Consider the following 18,285-nt stretch of genomic DNA (forward strand, 5'->3'; position numbering starts at 1 on the left):
GCAAATCAAATAACTAACAACGGGATGCTGATATATAACATTATATAGGATTAGAGAAAAATAAATTTCATGTACTGGGAACTCGTTATTTCCTTATGAATTCAATTGTCAATGCGGCCGCAAGCGACAAGTAGCGCAGAAGTTGATAGATTCATACGGTCCCGGCAGTTGGCGCGAAGCGGCTGCGGTTTGACTGCGCCATGAACCTCTTGGAAGGGATGCGCTGAAACTTTGCAGCTTGAAATTACCCCAGGGTGCATCTGCCAATTCCTGACGCTCTTCCCTTTCTACGGCTCTCACTTCAAAACGAGCTCGACAAGGATTCGTTTCTGAAGTCACTGAACTTTAAACTCTAAATCTATGCCTTTGAGTCACTCACAGAGGTGGATATGAAAATTAGGGTCTTCTGGGATGTGACTCCGTGCATTTTGCGCCCACGAGACCTCTGATATGGCGATTTTGGTTTCTAACGTACGTTGAAAATAGAATGAAGTAACTTTCCAACGATAACGCAACGAACTACATCAATATCTCATGAGCACGCAATCTCGAAAATGTTTAAAAAGTTTCTTTTATTTCGCATATTCTTTGTCGCTACTTTTGTGTGTACTGTCCCATGACTAGCGTTGAGGAAATGGAAGATTCTCCTTGCATTCCATTTTTCGCTAAGTGATGGGTGGAGTCCAGCTGGGTCCACTCGGCACGCCGGCCACTGATTGGCCTATTGTACCTGCACCGGGTGATTATAATGACGGAGAATTTGGTGGAATGAAGATCGGCAGGGGAAACCGAAATAGTCGGAAAAAACCTACCCCAGCGCCACTTTGTCCACCACAAATCTCACTTGACCTTTAGTAAATACAATATAATTTTCTGACATCGGTTCTTAGACATGATCAAATTTAAGACGCATCCGGATTTCGGATATTTTAATATGTGAAAAAAAGTGAGCCTCAGAATCGAGGAAATACGGCAAATAAATCAGAAGTGAACAGAAATCTTCATGGTAATTAAAGCTCACATTTTATATACGGGGCACTCATACATAGAAGCCCCAAATACCGGTACACGCAATTTGTTATTGGAAGGGCAGCCAGCACTGTCCCATGAAATGCTACGAAATCCATCTACTCCACGAACCGGGGTATGCCATGCCTTGTGCAGGCAACCTTATGGACTAAAAGTCCCACGTAAGTATTTACATTTCCCACCGGCGTATGAATACCAGAAGCATGTTGAAAACGGAGTTAGTTACTTAACGACGCTGCCAATACCAAATGCCATACAGCGTCTAAGATAGGCTCAGTAATGAACGTGAAACAAGTGAAATGAAAACTGCTAGGGGAAAACTGCTCCAGTACCACTTTGTCCACCAAAAATCCCACATCACGTGACCTGGGATCAGAAATCCGGCGACTAACCCCTTGAGCTAAGGCCGCGCCATAGCTCAAGCGGTTAGTCGCTGGCTTTCCACCGCAGCGACAAGGGTTCGTTCCCGAGTCTGGTCAAGTGGGATTTGTGGTGGACAAAGTTGCGCTGGGGCAGGTTTTCTCCGAGTACTTCGGTTTCCCCTGCCAATTTTCATTCCACCGATTGCTCCACAATCGCCCTCACCTATCATCTGGGGCTGGTACAATAGGCCAGAAGTGGCCGCAGTACAAGGGACTGTACAAGTCCCACCCCACTAGCAATAAAAAAACCCTTGAGCTATGTTACGTTTTTTTTATAGCAACGTTCTAATGATGACGTAACGATGTACGTCACTGACGATGGAGTGTACCTCGTGTTTCAGGGATTCCCCGCTCCAGAGAAAGGGACGGCGTAGCGGCGAGTTTCCTGCAGGGCCTGCAGCTTGATGGAATCCCACAGCCACCGCAAGGTCACGTGACGGGCCTCTTCATTCTGTAAATCACAACCAGAACAGCCGAGCGTCATATTTAAGCCATTAGAAAATTTAGGTAAAGCTATCCATGTGCTTGATCGAGCATTAGGTCATGAAAATGTACGGGGGAATGGAGATATGGCTCCACGCATTCTTAACCTCGGCACCAGATTGAGACAAGTGGTCGACTTGATGTCGCGACAGCTTTAGTCCAGGAGAAAGAGAACCATGTGACGGTGTGGGCCACAGAGCCGGTCTGCAACAATCTACACACTATTTGTGCGATGATCCGTTTTTGTAGAACCTGAACCCCAGTCTGGGCTCGTGTAATGAACGTGTTTATTCCCTTACCATACTTTCGACTGCGCTACTGACAGCTTCATAAAACCAACTACAAATAAATAACGTTAGTAAATAATGCACTGGAATATGAACTGTATATGGCAAGAAGTCGTCCCATTAGCCCAAAGTTTTCTGGAAAAAACAAACAAAAAAACAAACAAGCTCCGTGGTTTTAGTCCACATGCGAACTATACCGACGGAGCCATCGCCGCTTGTGAGGGAAGTTAGTGCCAATTTTAGCGGAAAGAGGGTGTCGCGTGGTCTGAGCAACGAATCCCCACGGAAGTTAATTTCGGTTTTCTAGACCGGAGCCGCTATCTTCTTGAAATGACTCTTCAATTATCCTCATGAGGCTGAGTGAACCCCGTTCCAGAACCACTACTTCTTAGAAAATCTGGTAGCGCCGGGAATCGAACCCTTGACCACCAGACCACAGAGATACTGTGGAAAACCATGAACAAACTCAGGATAAACGGAATGTCGGCCGAAATTAGGAAGAGGGATCCCTCGAATACAAGTCAGAAGCCTTACTTCTTCGGCCATCTTGCTCGGGGTTACGAATAATTGTGCCAGACGCGCAAGTGTGGTCTTCGACGGTGTGAATGCGGCAAAGCTATAGACCCGCATTCGGGAGCTGCTCGGTTCGAATTTCAGTGATATCGACTATCCTGACCCAAAAGTTTCGCGTTTTTCCTCAGTCTCTCTAGGAAAATTCCGGGATAGATAGACTAGACCATGACCACCTCCTTTCAAATCCTTTCCGATTCATCACCCTACGGTTCGACACTATGTTGTCCAATTGCTGACAGCGCATGTATTACTGGGAGCGTCGTTAAATAAAGATGGAACAAATAAATAAGTTAGCAGTGTAACATTCTATCAACAGGTGTCACCGTGGCCCCACAGTCCCCACGCAGTACTCTGCTCCAGCTCAGCACTTTCATGGGGAGGAAGCAAGTCCCAGAGCTGAGCCACTTTGCCGAGCTCTGTCGCTAATAGACTGCAGAACTCCAGGTCTCTCGACAGGGCCGACAGAACAAAGGCTTCTGTGTTCAGTTACTGCAGCTGAGAACAAAGTAACGCTGACAGAAACAGTAAACGACTGTTTATAGCAAGCGCAAAGTAGGACTGCCAGGACTATTCATGGCGCGGGGGGGCGAAAACTTTCTTAAAAGCCTACTTTTAAGCCGCTTAGGAGTATTTTTACTGATAGCTGGGCAGTTTCCAGGTTACAGTAATAATTAAAAAAATATTTAGAATTCTTGGGTGTTAATACTTGGTATATTCGTATGTAAAATAAGGTAAAGCTATATCTGTAACAGGCGGTGGAGGCCCATAGGGTCGTGAGATGTCGAGGCTCCCACATTTTCTAGACAACTGGCTCACAGATGGCGGTGAGGTTGTCAGCTTTGCGCTCCGGCTGCCATTTACCACCAAGAAGATTTCTGGTACTCATTTCCGTTTGAGACTGAGTCGACCCCAGGGCCACTTGGAGGTAATCGAACCCGCCTCCACACGGGATCCTTCGAAACATTACATTCATCTAAATATTTAAAAGTTCTGTTCCTACCTCACAGAAAATACACCCAGTCTCCATTACAAAGACCAACTGGTTAATGATGTTAAGAGAAATAATTTAAGTTCGTGAAGATAGTCTTTTTGGACATTATCCAGGGTCACATTTTTACTTAAACCGACGTTTCGGAGACAGAAATCTGTCCCCGTCCAGAAAGCCCAAAATTTCAGTAATTAGAATAGTTCCTGTTTATCATACAAAACCCATAAATACATTCTGTGGGAGATAGTGCACCGCCTCTTAATGTTATGGCAGGCAGCCATACAATGGTTACTATATGCACCACCTCCTTTATAATTAAAAAATTCCGCTTTTAGTCCACAAAGTGTATTAATGAGTTTTGCATGATTCTCAGAATGGACAGCAGTTATTGTCGTAAAGACTATAATCCAAATGGTGTCTGTCATATAGATACAGTGTGTTTTCTGTGAGGTATGAAACGGAATCCTTGCATCTTATTTACATTAATTTCATGCTTCAGACGCTTAAGAAACGTATTCGCCCTTTTGACCCTTTGAATCCTAGTGGTTACTATATGTACCACTTGCTTTTACCGTACTAGAACTCTGTATTCTGTCCACAGTCTGTGTGCTTCTAGATTATTTCCTTAATCAGCATTAACCGGCTGACCTTTGTGGCGGGATGTAATGTGTTTTCTGTGAAGCAGAAACCGAGTTTTATATATTATCTAGAAGAAATTCAGTCTATAAAGGGTTACTGTGACATTTGTGCTCAAAGCTGTCTGCACGTCACACGTCGAAACTGGAGCCACGCGGCAAAGTCAACAGTGTGTGTGCTCTTTGAATTCAGAGCCGGCCAGATCATGTAGTTGGACAGTTGGACATGTACAAGCGCGCGAGTCAATTAAACTTCAATTAAACAACTTCCCAAGTTGTCTGGGTTGCTCCCAGAGGACGCGACAGGCAGTTACACCCTCAATGAGATGAGGCAGGGGGAGGAAACCTCAATTTCAAATTACATAACACGAGCCAGCAAAGTCTGCAACCTGTGATTCCTAAACCCAAGTGGGCTGCCTCCATAATTAGATCATGGCTTCAATGTATGTTTCTTTATGATGTCCTCTTAATGTTTCTGAGATCTCCTTAAAACCTGAATGAAGAGGAAGAAGAATAGAAGGAGAGGGGGGTGGAACATCGAAGCCGAGAGTCTGGTGTTTCAGTTTCCTACACGGAATTTGTTCAGGGGCCTGAGCAATGCACATTAGACTAAGTGCTCGTTATAACTTACCTCCACCTTTGGGGATATAGTGCCAAAGTCAATCGACATCTTGTATGAAAATATCGCCTCCATCTTCAAGGTGGAAGAGTAAATCAAGTAAGAAATCATAATGAAGTAGGAATCAAGCACTGCTGGTTTCTAGCTTGGCTTACTATTTGGCCCTGAAGATGGAGCTGATATGTTATTCCAAACCATCAGTTGACTTCCACCCGATTACACGGCGTTATATCCTGGAGGATAGAGTTCTTCAAGTTATTTTGTGTTAGGCAATATGTCCTGTGAACTGGGACACGAAAAATGAACCCATCTTACAGATGGGATCTGATAAAATGATACCGACACATATCTATGATAAACTCTTCATGATCAGATTTCCTGACAGAAGTGAATGGAAAGAGGGGTTTCATCCCGATGGAAAGGGGGGACTAATCTGGTATACAGATGGTTCCAAGGTAAATAAAGGCACTGGAGCTGGGGTGTATTGTGATGGAACGAGGCGGAAGCATACCTTCAACCTCGGTCAGTACACAACAGCATTCCAGGCAGAGGTGTATGCCATTAAGGCATGCGCAGTTGAGAATTTAGATAGAAACTACAAAAATAGAAATATCTATATTCTATCAGATAGTCAAGCTGCAATTAAAGCACTTGGTACACACAAAATCACTTCAAAACAGGATCTGAACAGCTGTTCACAGGACCTGAACCAGCTTGCAGCATCTCTACAGGAGTTGCCAAGAAAGCGATCAGGGACTGGAATAACAAAAATCACAAAAAACACTAGGAATCCACAACTGGACTCAAACAGGCAAAAGGATTTATATCAGGACCCTCTGCCAAAAGAATGAGGGACCTGTTCAAATTAAACAGAGATAAATTAAGATGGGTGGTAGAATTACTTACTGGACACTGCCACCTAAAAGGACACCTTTCCAAACTGGGACTGACCGAGGACCCAACTTGTGAGAGGTGCCTACAAGAAGATGAATCAACCACACATACCCTATGTGACTGTGAGGCTATAGCTTACCTAAGGTATCGCCACCCGGGTCAATTCCTCATGGAACCAAGTGACTTTATGATGCCCCCATAAATAAAGACCTACATTTCATTTGAAGTGTAGGATTAATAAAGGGTTAATCCAAAGGGGAAGTACAATGGATCACTCAAGGTCCCAGTGCGAGGGCCAGTTTCTATGACTCACCCTTCTTACTCATGTCCTGTGAACTATAGCAGACAGGACCCAAAGCTCAAAGGCCAGCGATCCTGCCAGGGGTTTCCATGGTTTCTTTATCTGTCAAGTCAGCTGCCTTATGGTACCTTAACATGAAGTGTGATGGCTATATTCTGCATATTTCCCATGCATCACGGACAACCATTTTGCTGTTCAATGCTATAATGCACACAACTCATAAAGCATCTGCAGAGAAAGATAATTCTCACACCTGAAAATAAATCCACTCTTTGTATTTTTTAACACTTCCCTAACTCAATGAAGTAAAGTACTTCTTGAGAAGCTCAGTGAGTTAGAGAATAACGCTGTAGCATAGTTTGTTGAGGCACTATGTGGTTGTGGGTTCGATTCCTGATAAGGTCAGTGGATATTCAAATTGACCTAATCCTTCCAGCCGCAATATGGCCCTGTGGTGGACTCGGCCTCTAATAGAAACGAGTACCGGGAATCTTCCTGGGGGGAAAAAGGCATGTAAGGCTGCCAATCTCACCGCCATCTGTGAGCCAAGTGTCTACAAAATGTGGGAGCTTGGACGTCTCATAATCCTATGGGTCTGCAGGGCCTGTTACAGGGATAGCTTTACTTTTTACCTTACCCAGGTACAGAACAGACTGTAAGTTAAGCACACAACCAATACACAATAACCTCACTTAGGCATAGGCATTTCCAATCTTGTTCTCACTCTGAGATCTGCTCTTACATAAATAAATAAACTGAACAAGTAAGCTATGTGTGTGTATTTCTAAGGCACTTCCTTCCAACCTCATTAAAAACTGATGAGCCACATGGCTCAAGGAACTGGGGCAGATCTCTGAAGAGACTACCAGAGGAATGAATTTGAATTAATCAACAAGTGGTCCAGCTCCCTGATTGCTGGATGAAGACACTAACCTCTTCATACATGCTGAAAGGGAGCTGGTATAGTGACAGGCTCGACAGCTGAGAAAGCACAGGCAAGAGATTTTACTCCTCTCCACAGCATGCAGACTGGATTTGGGGACCATTTCCCCAAGTGTAAGGCAGCAGGGGGCGTGAAGCTGATCACTCACCTCCATCTAGTGCCGAGGTTAAGAATGGTGGAGCTATCCGTCCACTCTCCCATACATCTTCACTGTGTGGTACTTAATTAATTAAGCACATGGACAACTTTACATTTTTATCTTATACCGATTGCAACACTCAGCAGTTCCACTCTTATTCCAACATAATCTTCATCAGTTATTTTTACTTTCTATGAAATGTATTAAAACATTTTCAAAATAATTTGTCATTCTTTGCCTCTAAGCACACGTGAGTTTGTACACATTGTGAAACTAGCGTTTCCCATCCTCCAGCAACACGCATATTGCACCATCCTGACAGAACAGAAACATAAAATAGTAGACACTCGTTTGAAACATGCAAGACAGACTGAGTGAGAAGCTACTGCTTCACCTTGTTTCAAGGATGTATTTCAGCTTAACTGCTCTGCCTTAATTTCAAGGTGTCACGAGTATTTCCAAAATTTTTAATGTCAATTTTATTATTATTTTCTGTCAACAAAACCTGATTGCAGTGATATATATACTTCTGTTGGCTGTGTATTACAGTGGATAAAGTATATTGTGTATATATGTGCACACATGCATGTTACCTGGACTCCATAAGAATACATGGCGACTTGAAAGTGCGTTATGTTAGGGTATGACAAAATTAGCACCTGTTGTACTGACAAATCCTCCCTCTCCTCAATCACGAGGTCTAGCTCTCAAGGTACAGAAATATTCCATGTAACTGAAAGAAAATTGCCATTCGTACTAATGGAACTTGAACCCAAAAACAATTTGGCTCATAAAGGCCAGAACCAAATTTCTTCTCTGCTCTTGGGGTGTCCTAAGATGGGGAGCAGTTCCTTCTAACAGACACAATTTTCACACGAGGACAGAAACAGATCCAGTTCCTGAAATACTGTATTCTGTTTGGAATACTTACATGACAGCAAAATCCAGAAACCTGGTAATATTATGAGTGACATACCACTGCCAGACCCTGTAGAATAAGTCTACTGCTTCGTGAACTCACCCCATCTGTTACATCACCAACATGGATAATGTGGGTTGAGTCCTCCTTCTGTGATGTGTCCAGCAATTCTCCACCATATCTGATTAACAGGAGTCAAGGATTTGTTCTAGAAACAATAACTACACCAAGGACATCAGAACACACAAGGATATATGACATGAAGTTCTCATATCAGGGACTATGAAGATTACAATCTTCTAGTATGTGATGCCATGTAATATGGTAGATGACTACCGCTGTTTCAGTGGAACATGCTGCCTCCATCTTCAAGGTAGAGGAGTAAAATCAGCGAGGAATAAAGTGTTCTCACAACAAGAGGAGGGAGATGAGGAGTGGGTCGATAAGAATGAGAACGGTGTAAGAAACTGGCCATTCAAAGGGCGGAGTGAATGGAAGGAAAGACAAAACAATAACAGGGGTTGACTGAGAGCCAAAGAATGGGAAAAATGAAGTACATAAGAGGAAAGATAAAGTAAAAACATACAAGATATAATAAATAATATATAATAATATATCTGTTACACATTGAAGGTAACAAAACTGATAATAACACTACATCAACATCTTTCTGCGTAAATAACATATGTTAAGTACAATTATAAACATCAATAATTATAAATCTACGCAGCAGCATACTTGGTTGAGGCACTATGCTACAAGCTGGAAGGTCGTGGGATCGAATGCCAATGAGGTCATTGGATATTTTCAATTTACGTAATCCTTCCAGCTGCATTATGGCCCTGGGGTCGACTCAGCTTCTAACAGAAATGAGTACCAGGAATATTCTTGGGGGTAAAGGGTAGCCAGCGCGTAGGGCTGACAATCTTACTGTCATCTGTGAGCCGATTGTCTAGAAAATGTGGGAACCTCAACATCTCACAACCCTATGGGCCTCCACGGCCTGTTACAGGGATAGCTTTACTTTTTTACTTTACTTACAAAGGTAACAATAAATTTATATAACACATTATTTACATGTTACAGATAATAACCATGCTGCAAAGGGAATGCTGCACAAACACGTGTAGATCCGAAACAAGAGATACTCGAGCAAATATCTTTCAAACGAATGGGCGACGACCATAAGGAAAATGACAGGATGTTAATTTTAATTAGTTTTAATGGAGGTCAATCTATTTTAACCGGGAAATATCACATTCACATGTGATACAAAATTCTGGCTTAGAGTGCAGCAATTTTACAAGACAGAAGACATTTGATGATGGTGTATACAGCTGAAACATGCACTGAGGAAGAAGGGGGACTAGATAATAAGTTGCATTTAAGATGGAAACATATGTGAAATAAATTATATCTTAATGTAACAGGATGCTTAAATACAATATTATAAACTAAATAAAATGAATCATCTGAGGTAAGAAAAGGAAGAAGGTGCCTGAAAAGGGCAATTTACACAAGGCCTAACGGCATAACAGCCTGGTCTTAGTGCCAAACCATAGGAAATCTATGAAAGAAGCTTTCTGTGCTCCTTTCCGAAGCAGATGAGAGGTTTCCATGACTTGCTTATGCAGGGGCCATCCTCCTTGTTTGTGTGACTGAGATGGAGCTCTGTCTGCTTCCCTGAAGATGTGGCCCACATCATTTAATGAAGTTGGATATGCTGTTCCAAGCTGATGCTGTGCTCCACCACAGTTGACTTCTACCAGACTACACATCATCCCAGATGAACAATGAACCAGATACAAGGTGCCATGGCGTCATCTGAGGCAGTATACAACCATTCCTACAGGAACTGAGGAGTGCCGTGAAATCCTCAGTCAGGATAGCTCTGTTCTGGCTGAGATTTGAACAGAGAATCTTCTGAATACAACTCAGAGGCATTACCACTAAGCTAACCAATTTGGTCACATCCTGGAAGGCAGTAAAATTCACACAAGGATATGACTGATATAAAATATTTCTGTCCATAAAAGTGCAAATTTCCTGCAGAGGGAAAAGGCTGTAAATATGGAATTAGCTATCTGATGCCCTCAGTCACTACTGCATCAACTAAAGTAATCATTCCACATAAACAAATTCAATGTGGATGCCCACATTTCTGAAGCAAAGGACAAAATGTCATGCTTAGAAAAGTTACAGAGAACCAAAGTCTTTCAAACTGCTGTTATGGATGCCCAATGGAATATAATAGGGGCCACTTCCTGTCTGCAGCCCATACAAGTGTGAGAATAAATGTAATGGTTTGGGCGTCAAACAGCCCTTAGCAAGGTCACTGTTTCATTACTATTTAACACTCCAACCACTTCTGTATTTAATGTATTCTTTCTGGTTTACCCCTTTAAAGCCCAACGGTCACTATATGCACTACCTACTTTAACAAATTAAAACTCTGCATTCTGTGCACAGAGTGTATTTGTGTGTTCTGTATGGTTCTCACAATAAGCAGTGTTTGTTTTCCTAAACAGCATTAACTGGTTGGGCTTTGTAGCAGGCATAATATAATGTGTTTCCTGTGAGGTACGGACTGAACTTTATGTATTATTCAGGTGAAATTCACTCCTTCAAGAGTTACTGTACTTTTGCTTTTTGCCATTTTTTTTATTTTGCTTATGTTTTGATTTATCCCTTCTTTACTATTACACTAATCCAATTCTTTCTCTGGGAGATCTGTCCTATTTTATTATTCTTACTTCATGCCATGAATTTATTTTATTTGATCTAATTTGGATTAAAATACACTTTTCCTATCCGCCATGTGTGGTACATTCTGGCCCATCTCAACCTCTTTGACTTGATAACCCTGTAAGTATAAATTATAAAGCTCTTTATTATGTAATTCCCTCAATTCACCTTGCTGATAAATATCCGAAGTTATCTGTCTGAAAAGGATACGCTATGAAATATCGTTCCAGTTCACTGCGATCTTCAATGACTGAAGGTGGCAGAACCAATTTGACACCTACAAACACATCTGGCAGAGGCTGGAACAGGCAAAGCAAAGAGATAAATGATACAAAATCCGTCCCAAGTGCAAACAATATATATTATATGTCCTTGATCTTGTTCTCCTCTACACTACATGTTTCGGCCTCTAACGGCCATCATCAGGTGTATACTCTTACGTTACTGCCACACTGAACCCAGTCTAAACTTTAACATTTAAAAAACATTGTTATTTCTTCGTTATTATCAACATCTACCTCGTTGATATCTGTCTGGTATGTAGATTATTTTGCACACGTCAATTTTGGTTTTTCTGTACTAGCACTATAAAATCTTTAGTTATAATTTTAAAATCCTTTAAAAAATTTCTCTAAATTTTAAATTTAAAACAAAAAAAAATCAAAATTGACGCGTGCAAAATAATCTACATACCAGACAGATATCAACGAGGTAGATGTTGATAATAACGAAGAAATAACAATGTGTTTTTTAAATGTTAAATTTTAGACTGGGTTCAGTGTGGCAGTAACGTAAGAGTATACACCTGATGATGGCCGTTAGAGGCCGAAACATGTAGTGTAGAAGAGAACAAGATCAAGGACATATAATATATATTGTTTGCACTTGGGACGGATTTTGTATCATTTATCGTGTAGAGTGCAACAGGATGCTTAAATATAATATTGTTAGCAAAGAGAATATGTAAGAGCAGTTGTGTCTGTCTGTCTTCCTCCAAAATTGCTGACTTCATTTCGGTGAGATCTGATGTCAGGGACTTTAATAAATTAGAAGTATTAAAATTAACCATGGAACACAGGACTTATTTCATGATGAATACAGAATCTCATAACTATTAAAATAAGCATGTCGTGACAATGGGTAAGTTTATAAGTGAACTCATTAATATCGACTGATTCAACATACGTTAAAATTCGAAGATCATAAGTCACTCCCTTTTTTATCAGCAGCCCTGCCACCTAATTCACTGTCCGAGCAAAAGCCAATACAGATAAGCACCTCATGAATTTGAAATAAAATCTACGTAGGTACTTCAAAGTGTACCTGAGTAAACAGAAGCAAAACGCAGTGCAATATAACCTGTGGAGAGTCGCACGATGACACATATTGTAAGAACTATCAGCTGCCATGCCATAGTTCAAGCGGTTAGTTGCTGGCTTTCCACTGCGGCGGCCCGGGTTCGATCCCGGGTCTGGTAAAGTGGGATTTGTGGTGGACGAAGTGGCGCTGGGGCAGGTTTTCTCAAAGTACTTCGGTTTCCCCTACCAGTCTTCATTCCACCAATTGCTCCACAATCACCCTCACCTATCATCTGGTGCTGGTACAATAGGTCAGAAGTGGCCTCAGTACAAGGGACTTAGTCCCATCCCACTAGCAATAAAAAAAAACTATCAGCTTCTAAGAGAGGACTAAAGACAGCTGACTTAGGCGGTAATGGTTCTGGAATTTATAAAGGAGGTTTATGGTTCGAAAAGACCGCCTCTGTGGCCTAGTGGTCAGAGTTCCTGGCTACAGATCCAGAGGTTCCAGGTTCGATTCCCGGTACTACCAGATTTTCTGAGAAGTAGTGGGTCTGGAACGGGGTCCACTCAGACTTGTGAGGATAACTGAGGAGCTATTTCAAGGAAATGGCGGCTCCGGTCTAGAAAACCGAAATTAACGGCCGTGGGGATTCGTTGCGTTGACCACGCGACATCTTATAGCCTCTAAAGTTGACACTAACTTCGCCGACAAGCGGTCGCTCTATTGGTATAATTCACTTGCGGACTAAAACCAGGATTTTTTTTTTTGTTTATGTTTCGAATCTCGCTTGAGACATCGGCTACCTTGGTTGATGATTCCGTAGTTATCCTCGGGCTCTCCGGGCAAATGGTGTTGGAAGACGCCTCATATTAGGCAACAGCAGCTTCCTCCTACATCTCTGAGGGTTAACTGTTCGTTAATCAAGCTACCGTCAGTCGTGACTTACAGTGTCGCTAAGAAAACCACAAACAAATAAAGCATTGCTGCATGGAGTTCGTTTGCTGGTTAATAGCATCATTTAACTGATCTTCGTAAATCAGACGCAGTGTTTTCTGTGAGGTAGAAGCCGAATTTGTAAATGTTATCTAGATGTACAAATTATCTAATTCACCACTAATTCAGAAAATGAAAACCCCTGGCCCCTGTCTAACCATTCCGTCGCCTTCACTTCCATACACGTCGCAACCAACAAGAATGCGAGAAGTGATGCGGGCTAAGTGCACCAAGGACAAGCGGGCGGAGCCTGGGAACCTTCTAACAGATTGCTATTCCAGTCCACAAGTTCCAGCGCCTGCAGTTTAACGTGTAGACTACGTCAATTTTTTAGTTTTCCAACGTTTCGGCAAACCCTGCAGTTACCATCTTCAGGATTCATGATTTTTGACAGCTTCTATACCGTTCTCGCACTGCAGTTTGTCGCTCCCCATTGGTCAGCATCCGGCTCATCTGTTCATCCGGTCAAGGCTCCACGTCCGTCATACTGCTTAATGCGAGAGGGGCATAAGAGCTGCCTAAACTCCTCCCAAAGTCATTAACTCTGAAGACAACTTCAATGTTTGCCGAAACGTCGGGAAATATTTAACATTTGACGCCCCGTCCCGCAAGAAGAAGGCACACGCCACAATGCTTCCTCGTCCCCCCAACAAAAATACGGCGTCTTCCATTTTTTCGTGGCGTCCCTTTCACCAATCATTAGCTTACTTTCTTAAAGTAGGCTTATGCGATCTCCATGCTGTCTGTGAGCGTGTATCCCCACCATAAACTTTTGAATGCCTCAATCAAACTTTATGAAACTTGGTATGCATATCATGAAACCGGAGCCCATCTCAGCAACGCACTTCATAAATTCCTCCCATCAGTCTGTGTCTGTAAGTGTATCCCTCCCATCGTTGCTAGGCTTGGTAAACACGTTCCCGCGGCAACGAATAGCGCAACAATTGAATTGTTGGAATTGCCATTCTTTATGAAAAGAGAGTCTGTGGGTCTGCCTGTGTATTCCTCTTCCGTTGCTCGGTAACAACTCGGTAAAGACGTTCTCTCGGCAACGAAGATTTTTTTGGGACATTGTTTTCTATTCGGTCCGTGTCGTATGAGAGGAAAGTGGGCTATCAGTTCCTCCCAGAATTTCTTGTTCTACCACATTTTACTTCTCCGTCTCGCATCTCGCCTTCTCATTCTGGGGATGTTTTGCCAGGTTCGGTAAAGTGACGGTGTAAAAGTTGCAACCTCACTCCATGAAGTGCGCAAGACGAGAGCAGGTCGATACCCAGATATCTGTGTTAAGGGGGAATTCCTTCGACTTTGGGGTGTTTAATTGCACCTGTCAAAACAGACATGGGGCATATGCTATTGCGTTTTGACTGGCTTCTTGCCTCGAAGAGTAATGGGAAGTGCCTCTGACAGATTCAATTATAAATCCATGTCCTATATATTCCGACCGAGTGGTGTAACATTTCATTTAAATTATAAAATTGTTTTGAAGCATGGTTCGTACTATGCAACCTAAAGGCAAGATGGGTACAGCTGTCCCATTGAGTAATTAAGCGCCACGTCAAGCAGATGAACAATGGAGTGGAGGAATAACTCCACGCAGGCTGTGCCATAGCTCAGGTCATCTGGGATTTATGGCAGACAAAGTGGCACTGGGCCAGGTTTCCTCTGAGTATGTCAGTTCACCTGCCAATCCTCATTCCACCGACTGCTTCATATTAATCTATTATCCAGGGCTGGTACAATAGGCCAGTTAGTGGCCGACGTACTAAGTGGACTTAGTGTCACCCCACCCCATGAAATTAAGAAAAATAACTCCACACACTACCTTCGGTGCTGGGAGGAGGTGAGTAGTCAGCTTTGCGCTCTGGGCCGTATTCCCTGCGGGGACAGTTGCAGGTAACCTGCTTGAAAGCCAGATGAGTGGGCCCTGGAGTCGATCTGGACCTTGAGAAGAGAAAAGAACTTCTGCTCCTGCTGGTAGTAGGATATTTAACAGGGCTGTAAGTAGAGAGACTACATGGGATGACACATGAATAATGAATTGGAAAAGATTTGAAAGGAAGCGGTTGTGACCTGACCGAGGGCGCTATTCTGGAATTTGCATGGAAGGACCAAGAGAAAACATATCAGGACTTCCAGTATTCCTGTCGAGATTCGAACTGAACACCTCACGAATACAAGTTGAGATTGTTACCGCTACGTCAATCAAATCTTGGTTCCTCAGTTGTCCAGCCCACCACTTAGTCACTATGGTGAATATTATGAAAATAGTTCTATGTGATGTGACACCGTGTATTTTGGTACAGGTGATGTTAGCCACTTGCACTATAGTGATGGGCTATGGACTGGACAACTGAAGAACTGGAGTCTGATAAGTGGCAAAAACAAGAGAATTTTGTCCACAACATCCTGACCCGCTACAGGGCCCACTGAACCTCCTATTCAATAGGTACTGGGGGCTCTTTCTCTAAGGAAAAAGCAGCTGGGCATGAAGCTGACCACTCATCTCCATCTGGCGTCCAAATTAAGACTGTGTGGGATTGTAACTCCATTCATGGTGAGATGCTAAAATAATTATGCATGAGGACATAATAACCTTTGCCTTACCTTGTCTGTCATTTGGGTATTTAAGTCCTGGAATTGAATGGTAAAAAGAAAAGATTACCACCATAAGAAATTATTTATTTACTTACCTGTAGTACGTTTAATGATACTGTCAGCAACTCAGATCATATACTGTGCTGTGATTGAATTATAATAAATTATGAAATGGAAAGCTGTTGAAGGATGTGGTCATGACCTAATTCAAGGTACAATCCTGGCTTTTATCTGGAAGAACTGAGCAAATCCATGAAAATCATCAGTTAGGATAACTGGTGTCCTGGGCAAAATTCAAAATCGCCACCTTCCGAACAAGAGGTTAAGAGCATTAATGCCTGAACAAATATCCTCAATTAGAACTACCATGTAGGCTAAAGACCAACCCCTATGTCCAGGACAATATCTTATGTGTTCACACGTTGAATTGACTAATTCTACATCCCTGTTACCTCTTAGCTGAACAGATGTTGGAGGCAGTAAGGTAAAGCTATTCCTGTAACAGGATATGGAGGCCCATAGGGTTGTGAGACTTTGATACTCCCATATTTTTTACACAACTGGCTCACAGATGATGGTGAGGTTGTCAGCCTGGCTGCCATTTATGCCCCAGGAAGATTCCTGGCACGAATTACTGTTAGAAGCTGATTCGACCCCAGGGCCATAATGCGGCTGGAAGGATTAGGTAAATTGAAATATCCAGTGACCTGATTTGGAATAGAACCCGCGACCTTCCTGCTTGTAGCACAGTGTCTCAACCAACTACTGTACTGCGGAAGGCACTAAGGTTCTCCCTTTCAAAATCTGTAGGAGATGGAATCACGGCTATTGAATGGAATTGCAGTCTTTGTCAGCAACATCATGAACTGCATTATATCCAGAAAATATTGTAACGTGTTTGGAGTAGATACTTCCATGGCAATGCAATAACAGTGGGCCGCTGTGTAGACAATGCCGAAACAACAAACGTGTTTCCCCAGAGATGAACAACAGAAGGCTGTTGAGTGCCAATGGATGAGACGAAACACGTTACCGCCGTAATCTATAGAGATCGTTCCTGAAGCAATGGATTGCCGAACAAGTGAGATCGAAACTTGGCGAATGGTGTCTCACATCCGGTCCGCAGAACACCTACATAAGTCGAGAGAGACAGAGCTACTAGACTACAGTTGAGATCTAGCCTTCAGAGAGCACAGTTGCAACCTAGTCGCCATACAAGACAGACGGAATATAGCCGCCGCAGGATATAATTAAGGTGATAACAATTGTAAGGTGTGTGAGATTGAGTGTCCAATAAAGATTCACTGAATCTGAGAACCACGTGAATTTATTTGTCGTGTGACACACACAACACGTGACATTATTATTGCTAGGACCAAGTGTGTGTGTGTGTGTGTGTGTGTGGGGGGGGGGGGTGTNGATGTTCCAGTCCTAACCACTCTTCCTGCATTTGCTTTGTTCCATGCATGTGCAGACTTCTCTAGAAATATAACTTGTATAAAACTCAGGACACCAAATGCAAAGGTACAAAATGTAACAGTCCTCGGGCCACAGGTGATGGCATGTTCTCAAAGACAATATTCTTTTGGAGAGAGTCAAGAACATGGATGTCCACTTGGTGAAACGATGCACAGAGAGCAGGTCAGTCTATTGTTTGGCTTTGTGGAAAGCTAATCATTTGATAATAGTGAGAGGTAGCCCCACTTTATGCCTTTTCTCATGTGGACCGTGTGCCATCACTTGTGATGCAAGTTCTGCCGCAACTGACACATGAAGTACCTTCTTGATGATGTCATGTACATGTTCCTTCTTTCTTCTCTTTGCAGGTGATTCTTCAGCATCATTCTCAGTTCCTTCATTGTTACTACTGGAAGTTGATTTATCACTCTCTTTACTGGTCACTTCCGGTTTGCGTTTACCACTTACTGCTGGATCTCTGACTGACTGCAAATTAAAAAGAGAGAGAGAGAAGAGTATAAACAAAAATATACAAATCAGTATCATCAACGAAGTCTTCTGCATGTGATGAAATGAAGTCAAGTAGAAGTTCAAGGACATTTTGACAGAATGCATTGCCTCCATCCTCAGGATCAAAGACTAATCCAAGCAGCTACTGAGCTGCACAGTATAACATCCCAGAAGACAGCACCCTTCACAGTCACAACTGTAAGAAACTCAAATACAACTAGTATCAATCATGTCTGTAGAACAACTCAGATCCATTAACAGTATATTTTCCATCATGTGTGGGTGGATTATCTGGTTTGTGGCATGCAATTATGAATGCCAAATAAAATGAATGAATGAATGTCCACAACACTGCAAAGCACCTGTTAAGCCTGCTCAGTCCATTCATCTGCCTGTTCACATGAAACAATTCAACAATATGCTGCAAGCATTTTCATGATACAGGAG

At 42.6% G+C, this 18,285-nt stretch overlaps 1 protein-coding gene across 9 annotated transcripts in view; it reads right to left on the reverse strand.

Moving 5' to 3' along the window:
• Nucleotides 1–18,285, reverse strand: part of LOC111875355 (DNA ligase 3) — a 153,902-nt gene that overhangs the window by 13,305 nt on the left and 122,312 nt on the right. For 8 of the 9 annotated variants that reach the window (XM_023871548.2, XM_023871550.2, XM_023871542.2 and 5 more), the window contains 4 exons: nucleotides 17,650–17,814; nucleotides 11,188–11,276; nucleotides 8,335–8,413; nucleotides 1,781–1,902 (listed from right to left, as the gene is read on the reverse strand). In XM_023871548.2, coding sequence (XP_023727316.1) covers nucleotides 1,789–1,902; nucleotides 8,335–8,413; nucleotides 11,188–11,276; nucleotides 17,650–17,814 — 447 coding nt within the window. In that variant the 3' untranslated portion in view covers nucleotides 1,781–1,788. Of the gene's footprint in view, nucleotides 1–1,780; nucleotides 1,903–8,334; nucleotides 8,414–11,187; nucleotides 11,277–15,097; nucleotides 15,271–17,649; nucleotides 17,815–18,285 lie in introns of those variants that run through there. The other variant, XR_002844710.2, reaches the window with a different exon arrangement.

The sequence above is a fragment of the Cryptotermes secundus genome, unplaced genomic scaffold (assembly GCF_002891405.2).
Source record: "Cryptotermes secundus unplaced genomic scaffold, Csec_1.0 scaffold2092, whole genome shotgun sequence".
NCBI classification, from domain to species: Eukaryota; Metazoa; Arthropoda; class Insecta; order Blattodea; family Kalotermitidae; genus Cryptotermes; species Cryptotermes secundus.